At 46.6% G+C, this 20,968-nt stretch overlaps 5 protein-coding genes across 24 annotated transcripts in view; 1 reads left to right on the forward strand and 4 right to left on the reverse strand.

Annotated features, from left to right (window-relative positions):
• Nucleotides 1–3,439, reverse strand: part of LOC120904937 (piezo-type mechanosensitive ion channel component) — a 39,159-nt gene extending 35,720 nt beyond the window's left edge. For 12 of the 17 annotated variants that reach the window (XM_040315451.1, XM_040315454.1, XM_040315462.1 and 9 more), the window contains exon 1: nt 2,587–3,439. The gene's annotated coding sequence lies outside the window, so the exon portion shown is untranslated. The remainder of the gene's footprint in view (nt 1–2,586) is intronic. The other 5 variants (XM_040315467.1, XM_040315466.1, XM_040315465.1 and 2 more) reach the window with 3 other exon arrangements.
• A 2,110-nt stretch (nt 3,440–5,549) lies between these two features.
• LOC120901571 lies at nt 5,550–6,812 on the reverse strand. Its single transcript, XM_040309612.1, has 3 exons — nt 6,371–6,812; nt 5,828–6,307; nt 5,550–5,747 (listed from the first exon to the last, which is right to left on the reverse strand). Exons 1-3 carry the CDS (start codon nt 6,776–6,778, stop codon nt 5,676–5,678), a joined length of 960 nt encoding a protein of 319 aa, XP_040165546.1. The 5' UTR covers nt 6,779–6,812; the 3' UTR covers nt 5,550–5,675.
• A 1,038-nt stretch (nt 6,813–7,850) lies between these two features.
• On the reverse strand, nt 7,851–15,508 carry LOC120901552 (probable phosphorylase b kinase regulatory subunit beta). Of its 4 annotated transcripts, XM_040309581.1 has the most exons (10): nt 15,293–15,508; nt 15,091–15,206; nt 13,919–14,956; nt 13,646–13,857; nt 13,029–13,043; nt 12,405–12,422; nt 11,658–11,741; nt 10,114–10,218; nt 8,858–10,050; nt 7,851–8,789 (listed from the first exon to the last, which is right to left on the reverse strand). In XM_040309581.1, exons 1-10 carry the CDS (start codon nt 15,316–15,318, stop codon nt 8,273–8,275), a joined length of 3,324 nt encoding a protein of 1,107 aa, XP_040165515.1. In that variant the 5' UTR covers nt 15,319–15,508; the 3' UTR covers nt 7,851–8,272. The 4 variants fall into 4 exon arrangements, with proteins under 4 accessions (XP_040165515.1, XP_040165516.1, XP_040165517.1 ...); XM_040309582.1 differs by lacking the exon at nt 11,658–11,741; XM_040309583.1 differs by lacking the exons at nt 11,658–11,741; nt 12,405–12,422.
• A 647-nt stretch (nt 15,509–16,155) lies between these two features.
• On the forward strand, nt 16,156–19,115 carry LOC120902796 (EGF domain-specific O-linked N-acetylglucosamine transferase). Its single transcript, XM_040311794.1, has 4 exons — nt 16,156–16,202; nt 16,266–17,094; nt 17,343–17,986; nt 18,064–19,115. The coding sequence occupies exons 2-4, from the start codon at nt 16,719–16,721 to the stop codon at nt 18,676–18,678; spliced, it is 1,635 nt and encodes a 544-aa protein (XP_040167728.1). The 5' UTR covers nt 16,156–16,202; nt 16,266–16,718; the 3' UTR covers nt 18,679–19,115.
• Nucleotides 19,106–20,913, reverse strand: LOC120902797 (uncharacterized protein At4g17910-like). Its single transcript, XM_040311796.1, has one exon. It carries the CDS (start codon nt 20,779–20,781, stop codon nt 19,369–19,371), a length of 1,413 nt encoding a protein of 470 aa, XP_040167730.1. The 5' UTR covers nt 20,782–20,913; the 3' UTR covers nt 19,106–19,368.
• Nucleotides 20,914–20,968: the final 55 nt, after the last annotated feature.

The raw sequence follows: 20,968 nt of genomic DNA on the forward strand, positions 1-20,968 counted from the left end.
TCTACTAATAATAATCGCACAATAATATCGCTACGAAAACGTTTTCAACACGGTAGCGCTGCTACACCAGCTCACGGGCGCATTTGAAACTGGCTTTTGTTTACTAAATTCCAAACTAATCCAAACAACAATCGTTGTGTGCTCGTAGAAACCGATCCCTATACGAGGCGATCTTTTGAATATTTCGAAATAAAACGCATAAAGAAGGGTTACAGGGGATAAATAATCCCCTTTCGCGACCAAATGATTGCAGCATTAGTAGGTCATTGCCCTTTTTTCGAAATTCTTAATCTCTTGCTTGTAATAATTCTATAGTATTTATCGCAGTATGCTGGGAAGTGTGCTACCCTACCATCACACTTGCGCAAAGCTGCTGTTGTCATTGCTTCTTGGCGGAGTTATTGGCTGTACAATCATTCATGACGATCCTCAGCCAACACTTGAGAATGTGCAGGGCAGCGAGCAGTGTGTCTTGATGATAGCAGAACACTTTCGCTGATGAGTGACATTGGACGAAAGGGTGCGTAGCAGCAGCAAGGTGTGTACTAGACTATGCAATTGAGGAGAGGGAGTGTTTGTACAAAAGTAGGTCACAACAACGGCTCTGGCAGCGATGTGAGCTCGGGGAGCGATTCCAAGGGTGTATTTAAAAAAATAGGTGAATTTATGTACAGGCGTCCCCCGAGTTACGACCCCCCATCGAGTTACGACGATTCGCAGATACGACGATTTTGATTTTGACAGACAAAAGTTGTCATTGAGACGAAATTGGTAATATTTTTGAATTTCTGTGCTGATAATTATTACAAACACATTTCCACAGATTCCACATCGCTCCGGTTTTGAATATCTATATAGCTTTTGGAGGAAAATTAATATATTATCGTTCATTAATTTAAATAAAATACACGATTTCATAGATTCCGACTCTTCACTTTCGGCTATAAACTTTATATTCACAGATATTTGGCATACGACTATTTCGACTTACGCCTTGCATTGGGACATTTTTTCGGTCCCAAATACAGTCGTATCTCGGGGGACACCTGTACTTAAAATAAGTTTACATTTAAGAGATACTTCTTCGTTATGTACTGCAACGGGAATTGCATAAAGAGTTCTTCCATCTTCAGTAGACTATTTTTCTGCCTTTTTATGTAACTAACTAAATATCTTATATTCATTTTTTTCAATATTTTGAGTTTCTTTTTAATTTAACTTATTTTTTATATTTCTTTTAATCGATCGTCTGTCTTGGAATGGATAAAATCCCAGATTGATCGTGTCAGATTGACTGGGAGCTATGAAATAAAACTCCGCCAGAGGGTGGCCGGGTGGTGTATTAGGTATAGGCACCGGACATTGTAATCTGAACTTGGGATCTTAGTTCAATTCCCGTTCCCTGATGGGAATATATCTTCTCTTTAGGCAATAATATCTGGCTTTTCCCAGTCAGAAGGAGTGAAGAAGGAGTTACCCGACCATCCATCAACAGGAAAGATCCATCAACAGGACAGATATACCTCTAAATAATACCAAAAACGGGCATTGTTGTAAAGGTGTAAAGGTGGCCGTATTTTTGTTCTAAATAAAACGTTATCGTGCGAGAGAGAGTGAGAGATCCATTTTATTTTAGATTATACTTTACAATCTTTAATAAACGTTCTTTTCTCTTATTAGAAACCTCTGCTTATTGCATTCTCCCACAAACAGGACCCGGTTCATTCGAATATTTGATTCGCTGATGGGGCATGTTATTTTAATCGAGTGATTTGATCGAGTGACTCTACCATAGAATCAGTCCAATAGCGTTTGATTCTAATCAGATCACCTGTAGGATCCAGGTCTCTGAATCCAAGACATTTGAGGATCTTCTTATTAGCTTGACCGCTTACTATATGATAAAGCCAAGTCCAGTCCAAAGATTTGTTTAGTGGATTATTCAGTGAGATATCGCAAAAAAAGGAAAATTATTACAATCCACTTAATTTCTTTAGAATACTTTTAAAATCATTAAATAATCCATCAAGATTTAAAAGCAATTTCAAACCAAATGCAATTAATAACACAATTGCTGCAAACAACATACAAACACATTAGTCACACTCGCAACACTTTCGCTCTAATCCAGACATGCACACACAAATCCAGTCACAATACTATCAGCCGGTAAAAGCCACAGCCACACACATAGGTGGCTGGTGGTGTCACGCCAAAACAATTCTAAAAATGCACCCAACCCGGCAAAATAATCCAATGTGCAAGGGACGGTGTGCACATTTGTGCGCGACAGAAATGCAACATAAAACGATCACAAACGCAGCTGTGTGCGTGTGGAGGGTCACCTGTGTGCATTAAACGGACATCTAGCTGGCTGGGCTGTATTGAGTCATACCTAAGCGCGCGTGTGAGCGGATTTTATAATCATAAAAATTTGTCACGTCGGATGAAAATAACCTGCCCCAGGAGTCCAGGTTCGGATGAAGCGCTCTACTACGCCGTACTACTAAGAATGATTCACACGTTCGTTATTCTGTTCGATTGCTACTATTGTTGCATGTTGTTGCACACGCCCCTGTAACTTACCTGTCAAATTAAAATCGGTCTACTCCGTGGCACTACTCTACCGACACTGCTCCACCGTTCACCGTGTTGATCAAACGATCGATCGATGCCATTTACCGTCGAACAGTGCTTCACTACCGCCGGGGACACAATTCCACGTGCCAACATCGGCAAACCGCAACAGCGCTCGCTAACCGACGTGAAAACATCCAAATAAAACAACACAACGGTGCACACTTCGATCCGGTGAAAAACGGCGGCGCGACACCCCAAAACTCAAGGTAACACAGGGCGCGCTACACTACTATCGCTCGCCTACTAAGATGGTAACAAGCGCACCCACACACATACACACAAACAAACGCTTCTAGTAATACAATCTTGCTCCAGAAGGAGCAGGCCCACACCAGCACCCTCGGCCACCAACGAAATCAAAAGTACACTGACATTTGCACGGTCGGCCGCCGGTACTCGGTGGGGCTTCTTCCCTTGCAGAGAGCGGTGCGGAACAAAACAGAAACAATAAATACACACACAGACTTACGCCGCCGTCGTCGTCGTAATCCGGTGCAGAACACTGGTTGTGTTCCACTCACACACGACGAACACAGACACACTTTTTGCACCGATCAGTTGTGCCAGCCGCTTGCAGCTTTACTTCACTGAACGGGCGCGGGCGGACGGGTGTCGATCGACGTTCCGCCCCGGCACAGTTGCATCTTCCCCTTTACACAGCGAATGGCGGCGTACGATCGACCACGCCACAAACAGTGCGTACACACGCACACACACGCACGCACGCACGCCGGGCACGCACAAGAGCAGATGACGATCACGACCGTACCGGACGGAAGTTGGCAACACACAATGGCCACGGAGATGCCGCGAGTCGTTAACAGCACCCTCCGTTTCGGTTGCGGTGAGAGCCAAACAGTTTGGTGAGAGCGAGAGCGTGTCTCGTAGCACTATGGAAGAAAAAGTAGAATTTTTTAAAAAGAAAATTAATTTTATAAATAGTTTACTAATTACAATTTCGAAAAAAAAATAATATGGACAATTACTTACCAACGTATTTTTTTCATTTAAAGTTGTTGACCTTTGACCCCAAACGTCTTCCAGCTTTGCAATATTCTTGTAATTGATCTCTTTTGGTTTAGTAATGGGAAAATTATGTTTTTGTCGGAATCGATTCCGGCTAGCTCCGAAGTTTTCTAGAATCGATTCCGGATAGTAGGTCTGTAATCGGCTCCGGAATCGGTACCGGTATCGAGCCCTGATTCAGCTCCGAAGTTGGGTCCGAAATCGGCTCCGGAATCGGAATCGGCTCTGGAATCGGAATTGACTCCGTAAGCAGAATCGGCTTTGAAACGGAGTCGGTTTCGCCATCTCCATAGAAGTAGGCGTTTGGGTCCTTTGTATTGATAGCCGCAAAGAATGAAAATTTACATGTAAACAATCCATTCTCATGAATATTACCGGACTGATTTCGCTTCTGAAACTTCTTACAGGGTTTTCCAGGTGTTCTCATAGTTGTGGGACACTTCCTTGACTCTCAAAAGATTCGCCAGCATTGGGGCCCCAACGGCCATCCTTCCAGGGGCCCTTGTCGCTAGTACTCTGTCCTTACGGCATACTATAGAATGGCGATCTACGGGGCCCCTAAATCGGCGGGGCCCCAGGCGGCCGCCTAGTCCGCCTACCGGTAGATCCGCCACTGCTTTTTGGACAGGCTCGTTGGAAATTCCTATTGGATTTGTCCAACAAGGATGCTATAGAGTCGAATACCCATTACATTAAGTTCATTTCACGTAAGAAGGAGTCAATAAAGTGTCCCACAGCTATGAGAACTCCTGGAAAACCCTGTATTTCAAATCAAGAACTGATTTTTCATTCGGAGCAAATTCCATTTCTGGAGTCAATCCTGATTCCGTTATTGGTTCAAATTGCGATTTTCAGGTCATTCCCAATTCTGATCGCGGAGCTGATTCTGAACGCGGAATCAGCTTCGGAGTCAACTCCTGAATCGGCTCTGAAATCGACTCCGAAAACGATTCTGTAATCGGAATCGGCTCCGGAATTGATTCCGAACACGGAATCGATTCCGAGCTCCCACCACTACTGTGCTTGCCATAGAAACAAGCTTTAACAACTGCTCATCTTAATTGACTTCACTGTTTAATTGTAGCCTAGAATTGTATTTAAACAAAAAATTAAATCTGTTTTATATCAAGAAATTGTCCCACAGTGCTTCAGAGTTCAGCTCTCTCTGGTGCAGTTTCACCGACAAATATGCTCACCAAATTGACTCGTTGAAACGATTGATTGCTCTCCAGCTCCACTCTCCCATCGTCTTCGCGTGTTGCACACTGAGCTTGCTGCATGTTTGAAGAAGGTTGAATTTTATGTTTTACTTTCAAACCTAACGTTTATTTCCAAAGCTCTAATGTCCTCAGGCCGCATTAATTCATTTAAACTTACCCTCAGAAATTAAAAAAAATTTAAATGTGTACTTATGTTACGTTTGCAACACCCAAAAGCAATGCGCAATTTGTTATCATTTCACAGATTTCCAAACACAAACTCCTATCCTAATCCGAGCATAGACCTCGCGGCGTAAACGGGAACGTTCTAGGGAACCTTCGCCACATTGTTTCCAACCGGTCAAGCATATTAAACCGCCCTTAATCCTGACAACTTTTCCAATAAAAACGTATCAGTGTTTACCTTCCCACTTAGACAAAGCGTCACATTTCCCAGAAATGGATCGCAAAATTATCATTCAGCAGTATTCAAGCAAAGGGAGAGACGCTCACCCACCATTTTGGGCCCTTTTAACTAATCATGTGCGTCAAAAATCTAACACCCACGAAGAGGTCTTATCAAAAAGAGTCTTTACTTTTATGGAACACTAACTACGATAAGATATTATCACGCACGGTCCCGCACACCCTTGCGTGCGTGAGCAAACTATTAGCTACAACAAGTTGCGAAACATTTGTTTATATTTTATTTTTGTAGAAAATGCTAATTGTAAAGCACATTGTGAGAATCAAGGAATGCAATGAAAAATAAACCATCAAATGGCACATGCTTCAAGGGGCGCGCCCGCCTCACATCATCTCCTCGTGTTGATCCCAATCGTCGAACAACGGAAGTATATCGACGTGTATCAAATCTGCTATCTAAAGTAGAGGGGACAAAATCATTTTAACCATTTGCTTCGACACACTCACACACACACCAGACACCGGCGATTACTCACAATCAAATGGTCCTCATCCTGCCTGATGCCGTACGGTTGCAGCACCACGCTCAACTGTTCCAGCCACTGACGGATGCTTTTCACCTGCGCGTCCGTTGCGCACAGCAGTGCCGCAAAGCTTGCGTGCTCTTCCTGCAGCTCGTGCGGTCGTTTGCCGGCGTGCCGCATTATCACCATATTCTGGTAAAGGCTAAGCAGCTTCAGCAGCTGGTAGATGGTCTGCAGGCTGGCACACTGCCGCTGAAGCCACGGTGCGTCGAGTGTATCGAGCAATTGAAGCGCCTCATTCACCCCACACACCCGGTACGTGGCGATCGGTTTGTTGGGGTGTGTTATCGCATCGAACCCGGCAAAAATCAGTGCCAGGGCCGTGTAGTAAAGCTGCGGGGAGTTTGCAAGGGCAAGCTTTTTGATCGCGTGCAGCAGATTAACACCTTCCAGTGGGATGTCTTCCTTCAAGCTTTTAGCCACCGTGTGTATCTGCAAACAGCAAAAATTGATTATCAAAAGCGCACTCTTAACCATCGCGGGTGTGAGGCTCACCACAAATGTAGAATGACGGAAGCAGGCAAGATCGAGCCCCGCGACAGCCCCACTCAACTTCCGCACCAGGGAGGACACCTTCGTCGGCACTCCCTTGAGCAGGTGCAATGCGACCGTCGCTCTCACCAGCCAAGTATACTGTTCCAACGTTCCAAAGCAGGGTAACTGTTCGATAAGAATCTTCACCATGTCCTCCGTGCTTGTGATGCTGTCGTGCTCTGTTGATGTCTGCTTGTGAAGCTTCGCCACCGGTGAATCGATCAACTTTTGTACGTTTTCCGGTGCTCCCGGAAGACTGCAAACGATTGCAAACTGGCCGAACCCGATGCCATCCGGATTGCACCGGATCGAACGGTCGGGTTTAGCGATTTGCGACGCAAACTCTTGCCACTGGTCTAATTCCGCCATTGGAAATCGCGGGCTTTGGTGGTTTGGCGTCCGCGTAATGAGAGCAAATGACAGTCGGAGTTGTTTGTAAACAAACCGGCTCGCGAGCTCCGATGATAACAGTGCAGGCCAAAAAAGTGCGACAGATGAAACGCACGAGTGAATGTTATGATTTGATTCAAATCGATCAGCTGATTTATTTAACCGTTGTCTCAATGACCAAATTTACACCTTCATCTCTACGACCTGCATACCCGGGTATCCCATACATTCTGTATGGCAAATTATTCTTTTTCAAACTAAAACTTCAATAGCTTATGTTGAATAAAAAATTAAAATTTCAATTTAAGATTTGGACAAAGGTACGAGTCTTATGTACTTTAGTGAAGAAATCAGATTTTTAAATCTCGTTTACTATTTTTAAATATTTGTTTAAGATTGACAACTCGCTTTTTAAATAAAAGATTTTTCTGCTGTTCTATGTAAAATACATTGAAAGTACCTTTTTATTTCTCGGGCGATTTTTAATTTATTATTTGTTTGTTTTATATTGTTTTATGTTGTTTTGTAGTCAAAATTTAAAAATATTGATATGCTTGGTAATAACAATTTCATAAATATAGAATAACAAAAAGAATACTAATTATGTAACACTTTTCTCTGTTGGTAATATGTTTCATGATTGAAAGAGACCACATTTAAGAAAAAAGTAGAAAATAATGCATATTTAAATAAGATACAAAGTATTTTATACGACTGAATTTGGTTTTATGAAATAAATTTAATTATAACAAATTTGTTTCAAAAAAAATGGGATACGGGTATGCCGGTCGTAGAGATAAGGGGTACCAAAAAAAAAAAATATTTAAAAATATATATACTCAGGAATTTTCGAAAAATAAGTTTATCATGTGCCTTTAACAAAAAATGTATATTCCAAATTCCATTCCAAATAAATTTCCAAAAGATACGTGAGAAAATTAAGTAGCTCCCATTTTTCAATAAAAAGTAATTATAGTTTGAAAATGAAAATCATACCCAGGTATCCGGTCGTAAAGTTAAAGGTTAAAGGAAATTAAAAAAAGCACCTGAATTACATTTGTCATGATTGCGTAAAATTTATTGCTTCATTACATGTCATGCAACAACGAGAGATTACAAAGATAATCCACCCAAGCTCCCGTTTTGGGCGGGCAGGCGGGCACGCGCTCGTAACGGCAATGACTATTACACTGGACCATTGTCTACTAGCTATTTGGCTACGATTAAACGGCATTTTCCGGTCGTTGGTCACTTTTTAAAAAACAACAACAACAACATTCATAAAAGATCATTAGCAAAACTCAACTCAAAGCTAACACTAAAACAAACCTAGCGAGCGTTAAAAAAAAAAAAACAAACAAACAATCCACTGCACGTTCTGCCTTTCCCGCTGTGTTCGACTAGCAGCAGCAGCAGTAGCTTTGGTATACACCGCGTTTGTATATACCCCGTTATTTGCTCCCTCGGGTCCGTCTACTGCACGCGGCAATGATCCTCCACGTCATCGGCAAAGTCCTCGGTGGAGAGGGCGCACCGCTGCAGCACACTGTTGACGGCAGCCCGGGCCAGGTAGCCGGTCGTCTGCGAGTAGGAGAGGGAAAACAGTGGCGAAATGTCTTTGCTCGGCGGCAAGCTGTGGTCTTTGCAGTACATCGCGAACGAGTCCTCCAGCAGCAGGTCGAGATCGAGCACCTGCTGGAAGCGCAGCTCCGGATTGCGGCTCAGTATGGTGGCCACGATGCACAGCAGCTCGACCGCGATCTGGCGCCGCTCGGGTTGCGTGATTTGGTGCAGCATCTCCTCGACCTGCAGCGAGAAGGACAGCTCGCTGCGGCTCTTGTTGGTCAGGGTCGGCATGGCGGGCAGATTGTGCCCCTGCACGGTAATGCCGTGCGGTGTGCGCTCCAGCACGTCCCACACGAGGTTGTAGAACGAGCTCGGCACACGGCACAGGCAACCCTCGAGCTGGCGGCGCTGTACCGTACTGAAGCTGCAATATACATTCAACGTAAGTGATAGTGGCAAAGAATATTTATATTGTGAATGTTTAACACTTACTGATCCTCATTTGCCCACTGGCTCACGGTCAGCACCCGCTGCAGCAGCTGGCGAATTTGAAACGGGGACAAATTTTCAATATCCGCCCCCTCGTCCCCCTTCATCGTGAGGTAGAGCCGCATCGCCTCCAGCACCCAACCGACGCGGATCTTCAAGATGCCCTTGAAAATGTCCGGATTGGTCGCGATCAGCCGCCCGCAGTACAGGACCACCTCCTGCTGCAGCACCGCATGGATCACGTCGTACGGCTGTACGGTCGAGTACATCACGTTCTGGATCTCGGACGGTGTCATCGGCTTGTCAAAGATTGTCTCCCGCTGGCCGATCACACCGACCGTAATCTGCTTCCCGTTGACGAGCAGCGTCGTGATGAACGGTGAAATCGAGTCGACAATGTGGCGCAACAGCGAGCTACAGTAGCGTACGGCTCGCCAGTAGCGCAGCGTACCGGCCCGGTAGTACAGATCGGTTAGTCGCACGTGAACGGATTCACCCGCCAGCTCGTAGTGCGAGCCTTCGCGGTGCAGAATAATACCGAGCAGCTGGCACTGCAGAAAGATCGATTCCGTGTTGCGCAGCGCCTCGAGTATGTCCGGTGTCGAGCGGGTCGCATACTCGGCGGCCGTAATCTTTTTCTCCCGATAGGACTGGGCACGGGGAACATCCGTCAGACTCTGGTAGCCGATGTAGTCGTGGTGGATCTGCGCAAAGGCGGTATCGCCCACGTCCGGCAGGTCCGAGGTGGACATAAAGTCAAGATGCTCAATGCAGGAGCTCGAGATGAGGTTCTGCAGCCGACCGATTCGCACCTTCATATCGTCACAGTAGCCCTTCTTCAGCATGGCCAGCAGATCGATCATCTCCTTGAACTGGGGATCGCGCATGTGCTCCTCGCGGATCAGTAGGCACACGGTCGGCCGGCCCGATAGCCGCCAGTACTTGCCCACGAACTGGAGCTCCGTCTTGATGTCGTCGATCAGTAGAGCCATGTCGCGGTAGAGGTAGAAATCGGACACTTCAAAGATGAGCGGATAGCAGAGGACGGTCATGCCGCAGATGCGGTACACCTTGCTCGTGCCGAGCGAACCGACCGGGCGGGGTGGTCGCCCGGTCAGCCCGATCTTATCGTTCACGCCCAGCTGCTGGTACACGTTGATGAGCTGCGTCGAGGACCAGATTTGGACGGGTTCAACCTACGGCGAGAGAATGTGTTTGGCGTCATTTCGAACAACTCTTAAAGCGGAGAGCATAGTTACTTCATGTGGTGTTTGCGTTTGAATGCCGTAAGTGGCCATCATGGCCTGCAGGCGCATCGACTCGGCGATCAGCACTATCTGTACGACCAGATCCGTTGCTGTACCCTTTTGTTGGTGGACGATTGAGGGAAGATTTTATTAATAAATTAATACAACATTTTAAGAGCAAAGTGTGTCAGAGAGTTTAGAAAGTGAAGCATATTGAGTGCAACAGGAAATTAAACATGTAAAAGTGTTATTGGTTTGATTTAGTTGAGTAAACAAGAATACAAAATGATATGATCTCTGTCTTGCAAACTTAAATAATTAAAAAGAAGCAATAATCACACAATGCAGAAATAAAAGCATAATTCGTTTAGTAAGATGCTTTGTTCATGCCCTCATTATACGATTTTTTAGTAAAATTGTACACTTTGATACATTATAATTACATAAATACACACTTCAACGTAGAAAACACACTCCTTTTACGTTTTAATACACTATAATCAGCAAATTATTCACTAGAAAGACACATTTTCACATTACATTTTAACACAAAAATAATGAAAAAGCAACAGTATCACATTGAACTAGGGTTGGGTTTCATGAATCTTTCGTTGAGATTCATTTATATGAATCTTCAGTGATGAGTGATTCGAATCTCGAGTCGAGTTTTCAAAGATTAATGAATCTCTAAAATTACAAAATCTTCAAAGATTCACGAATGTCTAAATATTCATGAATCTCTTAAGATTCATGAATCTATAAGATCCTTTATAAGAATCTATAAGAATCCTTTAAATTTCATATATTTCCAGGGATTCATGGATATTTTGAGATTTAGAGATGATTTCCAAAATATTGAATTTGCCCAATCCCACCCAAATCTTGTCCGTTGTGGGTTTCAAGCCTTGCATGGGCCATCTCCCCGTAGCAAAACAAACTATCCGGCTTCGTGGTACTTTGCATGAAGTCTCGAAAGCCTGTATAGGCTGGCATAACCACGCAGGTTGTTACGCCAAGAAGAAGAATAATAAAAAGTCCAAGCTTTATGATTTTTTAGAGATTTATGAATCCCTTGAGATGCATGCATCCTCAGAGATTGATTAATCTTTCGAGATTCATGATTCTTTCGAGATTCATGATTCTTTCGAGATTCATGATTCTTTCGAAATTCATGATTCTTTCGAGGTTCATGAATCTTTCGAGATTCATGATTCTTTAGAGGATCATGAATCTGATTCAGAGATTTCGAGAGTCCTGAATCTTATAAGATTTTTGAATCTTTAAAAATTCATGAATCTTTCCACCCGAGATTCAGATTCGTTGAATCATTCCAAAGATTCATTCAAATTCATGAATCTGAATCAGATTCACCCAACACTACATTGAACCATTTCTCTGCTTTGCATACACAATTATTCAACACAATGCGAACAAACATAAAAAAGCCTAACAGATTTTTCTGATCACCCCCAAGATGGCTTTTTGTAAACGTGTATGATCGCAACAAAAGCGAAACTCTGGTGCTAACGACAATGCTTTAATGGTTCAATATTTACTCGCGCTGGTTCGCTGGAGTCCGACATTTGGTCCTGGCGCTCCACAATGTGCGGTGGCGTTACCGGACGATTCATGGCCAGTGCCTATGTGTAAGCCAATTACCCGGCCATTCCCATACCAAAGGAGCCCCCCAAATAATAATAAATAAAATAGAAACAAAGGTGTCGTGCAAATGTCGTGAATGGAAAGTGCGTGTGACACGCAGCAGTGATGTTGCAGCGCAGTCGTGAAATGGAGCCGACGATCGGACGAATGCATCCAGACCGTCCGAGTGATACGGGCCAGATTAGAGGCGCGATGAGGTGTCGGTGAGGTGGCGCAACGATGAGCAACAAACACGTCCAGTGGCAGCAGCGTCCAAAACGATAGGTGTGAAAAGTAGTAGTAGTACACGATGAGTATTGCACAGTGAACAGTATTAATTGTAGTAATAATAGCAACACACGCAAAAGAGTTTCCGCACGAAAACGGCACGCTTTCGGCTTTAAAGTCAGTGAGTGTTTTTGTTTTTTTAGTCTTATTGTAGTCGCGAGACAAGCAAGCAAACCAGCAAAAAAGGATGCAGCAGCTCGCAAAGAGTTGATTGGGACTCGCGGTACTGTAAGAGCCGTTCACGAACTTCTTTTTCGAGAGGCACTAAACATACGGCCACAAGCAACAACAAAAATAATGGAAACAACTCCTGGTGATAATGCGATTTTTTAGAAAGGCAACGACCAACGGCCTTTCCCATACTTTATACTTACACTTCCGATTTTGGTACGCTGTCCGCGCGCGCACGATTACGAGTGGAAAGCGTTTAATATAGTACAAAAAAGAGGAATGGATGGAAGAATAGAGAGAATGGTGACAACTCATTAATATCAATGTGTACATCACGGATGTTCAAAAATATCAACAAAAAAAAAAACTACAAACAAAATGAGCGATAAATTGCATCGAAAAGATCACTAAACTGCGAAGTGCGTTTCAAAATCATAACAAAGCGAATGGGGCTTTTTTGTCTATTCTAAAAGAAAGAAATGATGTGGTACATTTTTATGTGTTAGATAGGTCTAGGTACTAGTTTAGAAACTGCATAAAAAAACGTTCAATTAGCAAAGCTACCACTACGGGATGTTTGGTTGAGTGAAGTACGCGAAGTTCGTCTTACTAGAAAGTGCCTCTAAAATGCTTCCCTAACGTTCAATTAATGACAACAACATGTTCAATTTAGAAAGTAAAACTTGTGGAATCTCTATTCTAAAAAGTTAAAAACACATATGTATAACAACAGAAACATCAATCAATTATGGCTCCTAAGAAGCGTTCTCTAAACGATGATCGGTCTGGGGCTTTAGAGTCGACGCCCAGACGGACAGTTTACTTACAATTCCCGGTTTCGCCTTTACGGTTGGAGTGGTTTGGACAGGGGTGGGCCAAAAGAGAAAAGGAAAGACAGTAAGACACGGTGCAAAAGATACACGATATTATCACGGCGAAGCCGACACAAGACACACTAGGTACTAGCAATCTTCGTCCTTCAACAGAGAAGAAGACGTGCTTTGGTCGTCTGTGTGCGTGTGTGTTGTGCCTTTACAGCCTCTCTCAATCAGACGTGTGACGAGAGAAGGTGTAGCTTTTTGTACAAATCAGGGTTTATTCTGGATGTTGCATTTCCCCGCCCCAATGTATGTTCCCCCTCTTCCAGGCCTTTTAGTAGCTAGTATGAAGCGATTTTCAAACCAATTCTCACCCGGTTAGATATTTATAATTTTGATCCATGTTTAGTAGCATATCATGTCTTGGTGTGTATGTAATGTAGCCGAACGAACTGTGTGTCTCCAATTCTGTAATCCCTTTTTGGTGTTTAGTGTTTATAAAACATCTCCCCCAGGCCTTGCCATTTGTCCCGAGAAAAGGTTTTAGTGTGTGTGTATGTGTGTGTATGGTTTAAGTTTTCAACCCAGCTGTAAAGCACCTTGCGAGGGCTTGCCCCTTTACTTACCTGAAAGGCTGAGTAGCGACCACCTTTCCGGGGTCGGTTGTAAGATGGCAAATATCGCCGGATCGGATCCAGCTCGTTAATGTGTAGCAAACCAGCCGTAAGTAGCTGCGCAATGATGAACACCGATTGGCCCCACAGGAAGAGCGACTGGGAGGAGGAGCGCGTGTACATACCGTCCCCGTCCGGTGCGTAACACATCGATACAACTGGATCTAAAATTAAAAAAAAAAAAATCTTAAAAAAATCCCTAAATATCGTCTCTTTCTCACTCACCTCCATTGTTGTCCGAGTGCATACACTTCCGCAGCTCCATCTGGTACTCCTCGATCTGCTCGAGATTGTTCTTAAACACCCCGTCAATGATCATGTACGTGTAAAACATGGGCCACTCGCACTCGTACCCCTCAAAGTCCTTAATTTCCCCCTTGTGGTAGTAGCGGCGCGTTTTGTCCTCCAGCCGCGACAGATACCCGTCCCGGCTGAACCGCTTGAAGCCCTTCTTGCCCTTCAGCCGCCGCACCACGTTCAGTTTGCTCATGTCCACCAGCCGCTCCTCGTGCGACGCAAACGCCGGAAAGGAGAGCGTCGGCAGCAGCGACGCATCCACCCCTTTCGAGCTCGACTCCCGCGGCAGCATCGTCTCGAAGATGCTGCGATTGCGATTGTGCGCATCAATGTCCACGTACACCACGCTCCACGAGGCACCCTTCTCGCCGAACAGATTGCATCCGTTGATCGCTTCCAGCGCCGATTTGGCCATCCCGATCGAGGACGCATGAATCTCGGGAGTCCCGTCATTATACTTCGAGCCCCGCTCCCACATACCGAAGTCGGGTGTACGGTACGCCCGCTCCACGTAGTACACCAGATTCTGCACGAACGCCACCTCGTCCTGCGTGTAGATGATCTGCAGCCCGGACGTGATCATCTGCACCAGAAAGATCAGATAGATCGACACCACGTCGATCTGCAGATGGTTGTAGTTTTCGTCCGCGTAGATTTCCTCGCCGGTGTCCAGATGGAACTTGCAGTGCAGCGCGTTGACCGCGCACTGGCGCGATTTAAACTTCTCCACCCGGTGCGCCTGCTTGATCCAGCACTCCAGGATGCCGCGCATACACTTCACCGCCGACTGGCCCAGCTCGTAGCTCTTGCCCCGATCGTCATCGATCCGGCGGTACGCCTGGTAAAGGCTCCAAATCGCTGCGGCGCAGTACACGCTGTCCCGTATGCTGCCCACCTCCCGGTCCGTGCTGAGCACCGGGAACAGGCCCGTGATTGGACTTTGGAACTGCAGCAGCTGTCGTTTCACTGTTCGCGCGGAGCAGCAAAGAGAAAGGAAAAAACCGAAACCGCCACACCGAGTGATCGAATTTCGATCGGTTTCAAGGACGGATCAATTAACGCTCATTTTCACCAGCCGTACGCTCTCCTCACCAACTCACCAATTCCGTAGTAGATGTCGAGCTGCTTCACCGTGTCCTCGTAGTTGGAAATCTTCAAGAACTGGTCCAGATTCATATCGTCTAGGCTAGGTTGCCGGGCGACGGGCGTGACGGAGCTGAAAATATAGGAATTTTGATACATTTTACACGAAGAACGGAGATAAGCACTGCAATGTAGCCCCAGCCAAACCAAAACACTCACGTCGAATGACGCTCCATTGTTGACATCGCGGAAACTGTTCACTGAAAAATAAACTGGCCGCAAAGCCTTCCGGGGAGTACGGACGATTTCCACCGACCACGAAATGGGTTTAGTTTTCCACGGCAGAAGCAAAATATTGCGACCGAAAGCCGATTTGTGCCGTGCCGTCTCGTTGCCTTCTTTTCGCGATTTGCAGCAGCAGCAATGTCAAATGTGACGTTTCAATGTCGAGCGCAATGAGCGCGCGATGTAAACAGAGGTTTGCTGCGCTCAGTGTGGCCAGATTATTTTGGCGGTTTTCGGTAGGAGCAGCAACATTTTATCCGTAGGTTTCGGTACGTGTTTCGGTAGGAGTCCGACGATAACTGTTAAGTCCCATGTACAATGTTAACAACACATCAGATTAAGACGGCGCTCTAGCAGCAATTGAACATGAAAAATATATGGGATTTGACATGTTGTCGTCCGGAGTCGTCCGGAGTCGTTCGAAGTCATTCGGAATCGAGGTTGGTCGGAGTCAACAGGAGCCGTGTGGTTTAATATGCTTATGATCAGACATTTCCTTTCATTGTGTTTTTTTGTTTATCACTTTGCGCGTACACTTCACAAACAGGCCTTTGTTTCCAAGGCCGACCTGATCTGACTGCAGACGACTCCTGACGACTCCGCAAGACTCCGGACGACTCCGACTCCTAACGACTCCGGATAATGCAGGGTGGATTTACCTTCCGGAGTCGATTCCGAATATATCGGAGTAGTATCGGAGTCGACTCCGGTTTTTTGCCAACATTACCCATCACTAGTAGGAATTAACATAAACCGATATTTCTGGTCACTCTGCTTCGCTACGCGTGTTTTCGTTTCGTGCTGTTTTGGGCAGAAGGGAAGCTGGCAGGCGGGTGTTGTTCCGGTGAGGGAAGCAAAGTAACCGGCACAAACAGTATTTATTCAGCTGTTTTTTCGTATTTAATAGCTGAAATTCGTGATATTATGGCTCTATTCGGTGTGTGCGATTGTGTTTTCCGTCGATGTTTGTTCTTCAATTGAATGATGCTTGCAATCTCCTGTGCCAACTACGATCCTACACGATCAAGAAGCGCGTTGTTGTGATGCTCGGTTGAAAAGCACCCCCGGGGGCGGATTAGCTCATCACGAGAAGGGGCGGTGCGTCATCTCGAAACTGCATAAGAACCTCATCATCCCACCCCCCTCCATCAGCAAACACTTATGCGGAGGTGTTTGATCGTATTGTATAATATTACACCAACGTGGCGGTTCTCTCTGCCAGCAATCCCCCCCCCACACACACACGGTCAATTATCCAGCGTTCTGCTGTGCTCAAGAGAGTGGGGGCCATCGATCGTTCTTGAGAGGTGTTCCGCACGCCGAAGGTGAATGTGGTTGGAAGTCGCTTTGGAACACCAGAATGGGACGTGTGCGTGGTGCCGTGATGGCATTTAGTGGGACGATCGTGGTGCTGCTGCTACTATTGGTCCAATACATCCCGTCTGCGACATGTGGGAAACCGTACGAGTACATCAACCTACCGAAAGCGCACCTCCCGATGTACTTTAAGCGCTTTCCGGCGTTGGAAAAACAATGCGCGGAAGATGAAACGTGTCCCTATCGGACGGTCATTGCGAGCCAAAGTTACCAGAACCGAAAAGAGGGTTGCTGGGGGTACGAGGAAGGCTGTACGGAGAGGAATCGGTACGCGAACCACAGCTGCCCCGGCAGCCACATCGGATACGTAAAGAGCAAGCAGGCCCAGCTGGACACGTTCTACAGTCAGGCGGATTTCGGTACGTTACAATTAACGCTCCTGTGTGTGTGTGAGGCTTGAAATGAATGTAAAAGAAAATGAAATAATTTATATTTAAAATTAAGAGCGCTTCATGGTGAATCTTAATTGAGATAAGATCGCCAAAAAGAGGGAAGCGTAAAATTTAATGGCTTTTTTCCCCCTCATACAATGGCGGGCTTGCGCCATTAAATCATGTTTTACGCCCCATTAAATCAAAACCCAACCGGCTTGTGCAACTCGTTCCAGGTTTTGTGCGCGATCAGATGCGCGAAACGCGCATCATGTGCGAACCACAGTTCCCGCACGATTCGTCGCTCGAGTGCTCCAAGTACCTTCGCTTCTGCCGTGGCCGTAATCTGATGCTCAACTTCACCGACCTCGTCCGCCGCACCGAACCGCTGCGCTACAAGATGGACGTGCTGGGGCCGGGTCAGATCGGTGGCCACTGTCGGCTGCATGGGGAACGGTTGCGGGACGAGCTGCAGCACATAAGCCCGCTGCAGTCGTGGGGTCCGGAGTTGCGGTTTTTCGAGCGCCTCGAACGCCCCCCGATCGAGGCGGGCGTGTGCGATGTGGTGATCGAACGGCCCGCCTTCATCATGAAGATTGATGCGGCAATCAATATGTATCACCACTTTTGCGATTTTCTCAACCTGTACGCATCGCTGCACGTGAATCTGTCGCACGCGGGTGGCTTCGATACGGACACGCAGGTGCTGGTGTGGGAATCGTTCACGTACGCTTCGCCGTTTGCGGACACGTTTAAGGTGTTTAGCAGGCATCCGATTGCGGACCTGAAAACGTACGCCGGGAAGGTGGTGTGCTTTAAGAATGTGGTGCTGCCGCTCTTGCCGCGCATGATCTTTGGGCTGTACTACAACACACCGATCGTGAGTGTTTTGGGAATGATCGTGTAGTTTGAAGCCTTTGGAACTAAACTTTCATTTTCTTTTTTTTTTTTCTTTAGATTTATGGCTGTGAAAACAGTGGCCTTTTTCATGCCTTTTCCGAACACGTACTGCACCGGCTAAAGGTGCGCATGACGACCCGCCCCGACGAGCGGCTACGCATCACGTTCCTTTCGCGTCAAACGCGCTACCGCAGGGTGCTCAATGAAGACGAACTGATGGGCAGAATTGCAAAAAATCCCAACTATGCCGTGCAGCGTGTTAGCTACGGGCACGATCTGCCCTTCGTGGAGCAGCTTCGAATCACACGCAACACGGACATCTTTATCGGTATGCACGGAGCGGGATTAACGCATCTGCTCTTCCTTCCCAAATGGGCCACCCTGTTCGAGCTGTACCACTGCGAGGATCCCAACTGTTACCGCGATCTGGCACGGTTGCGGGGCGTTCACTATCTTACCTGGGAGCGTGACCAGCTCGTGTATCCGGAGGGCGAGGGCAAACATCCCGAGCGGGACGAACGGCACGCCAAGTTCACCAACTACGCGTTCGACGTGGGCGAGTTCGAGCGGCTGGTGGGAAAGGCGGCAACGTATGTGCGGGGACACGCGGAGTTTCAGAAGTTTCTAACCACAAACGCAAACCGGGCGGTGAAGAGGAAGGACGAGCTTTAAACTTAACGATACAAAACATTCCGTGTGTGATTATGTGTGTGTGTGTTTTACCAGCGGTTACTTATGAGATTGGGGAAGGTGTCTCGAGACGAATGCAACGATACTCTCGCCTTATTTTAACGCTAAAACAAACGAAATCGGGAGGACAGCCAGGCTCCCGAACGGCTTCCTAATATTGTACACCTCGAAGCTGCTTCAGCTCGTTCTATTGACGAAGCGAAACGGTTTTATCGTACTTAAACGCCTTAAGCTTTACACAAATGATGAGATTGGGTTGGATGGAGGTGGATCTGATGGCTTTACGATTAATTATACGCTCACGCAGGCTTAACTTAACGACAAAAGGGGAATGTGAACAGTATTTTTTATGTCCAAAAAAACCGCAGAATGTAATATCAATTTACCAGTAACGAATGTGAGATTAAGCTTAACTTTAATACTAGATTGTTTTATTTCTCATTTGTTTTCAAGGCTTTTGATGACGAGATGATGAATTTGTTTTCTTGCTGTATCCCTCCCCCCGAATAGTGTTCAATATTATGTCCTAATGTAATTTTACTTTAATTTTAGCTTGGTAAACCACCCATCCTTTTTGCTTAATTTACAACGATGGCTTTCGATGACTAGAGATCGATTTTGGGAACGGATCGGAGTGCCTGTTTGCACCTGGAATTCAACGCCTTAGTGCGTTTACCATATCTTAAGCTTTACATTGTTAACGTACAGAAAGCAGACGGCCACACACAGCATAAACATGTAATACCCGATGATCGTGAGGGCGGCTCCATTCCCTAGCAGAAACGTTTGAAACACCAAATTCACCAGCCCCGTAAGCAGATTGGCGATCAGAAAGAAGAACAGCCCATTCGCGTTGATTGCCTGCAGCACGAGCGGAACGTACGGGATGCAGAAATCGTCCGTCTTCATGATCTGGTCGGGCGATTTCGGCTCCTCGAACCGGACGAAGTACACGAACAGCTCGAAAAACATAAACAGCGCGGTGACGCTGGCCCCAATCGCCAGTATCCAGAAGCAGTAGCCCATGTTGGCGAGCCGGCGTGAAATGCCAAACATGTCCTCGCACACGTAGATCATCTTCCAGCAGACCGCTGCCATGATGGCCACCTTGCCCGCCCGTCGGAGGAACTTTTTCGCCACCGTGATCTCCTCCGTCGGCCGCACAACCCAGCCGATGTAGACGGAGGCGAGGAAGAGGGCGAGATAGCCGGGCAGGGACACAATTCCTTCCCGATTGGCAGCGAAAAAGGTAGTTCGCTGAGTGTCCGCACTCAGCACGTACCGGGACACGCCCAAATGGAGCATCATTTCGTGGCAGCAGAGCAGCGTAATGGCGACGAACTTGATCACTTCCGGATCGTGCACCAGATCCATGGTGAGCGTGCCGGCAAACTTGACACAGGCGAGTGTGATGAAGAAGTTCCAGTGCACCCCGTACTCGGACACGTGCAGCTGATAGTCCAGCTCGTTGGTGAGGAAGAAGCGGCCAAAGCCGAGCAGTAGTAGGGGAGCCGTGCTGATGAGAACCTTCCACACTCGTGCCGTACTCAATCGTCGCTCCTCTGCAGGTCGTACCTTGTAAACGATCCCATTGCTGAACACGTACAGCCCCACTCCGATGTCCATCAGCCCGTAGCCGAAGGTTTCCGTTTTGGCAAGCTCGCGCGGGAAGCAGTGGAAATCGACCGCCAGTATGCAGACGGCCGTTGTTAGGTTTACGAGCGCTCGCACACACGTCAGGAACTGCGGTGACTTCCCGGGCACCTGCACGAACGGCATCAGGTGCAACCGGTTCCGGATCTGATGGACGGCCGATATTGCCGACAGGACGAACAGTGTGAGCGCGATATTCAGTGCAAGCCGGTGCAGCACGGTCACCAGCAGCACGAACGGCAGCACGATGAGACAAAATTCTACCAGAAATCGGAGCGGAACGTGCGTAATACTGGCCACCGCAATGAGCTGAACGGTGTGAAACACACTGAACACGGGTGGTGCGATGTGCATGAACACGTTCACGGCCGTCGTCCCGTTGTTGTTTTCCATCTGGCTTTCGTGCAGGGCACGATAGTCGGCTGGATCCATCGTGTTGGGTGCCTTTTTTTGTTTGGAATGATGTGAAGTATCCGTGCCGGAAAACGAGAGGAAGGAAAAAAACCGAATCGCGTACGCGTAATTTTGCAAACGACGACGCGGATTAAAACGTAAATAAATAACAAACACCTGACAAACGTCAAAGCGCTTTCGGTTTTGACGTTGGTCGATTGTGGCG

The sequence above is a fragment of the Anopheles arabiensis genome, chromosome 3 (genome assembly GCF_016920715.1).
Source record: "Anopheles arabiensis isolate DONGOLA chromosome 3, AaraD3, whole genome shotgun sequence".
Taxonomy (NCBI): domain Eukaryota; kingdom Metazoa; phylum Arthropoda; class Insecta; order Diptera; family Culicidae; genus Anopheles; species Anopheles arabiensis.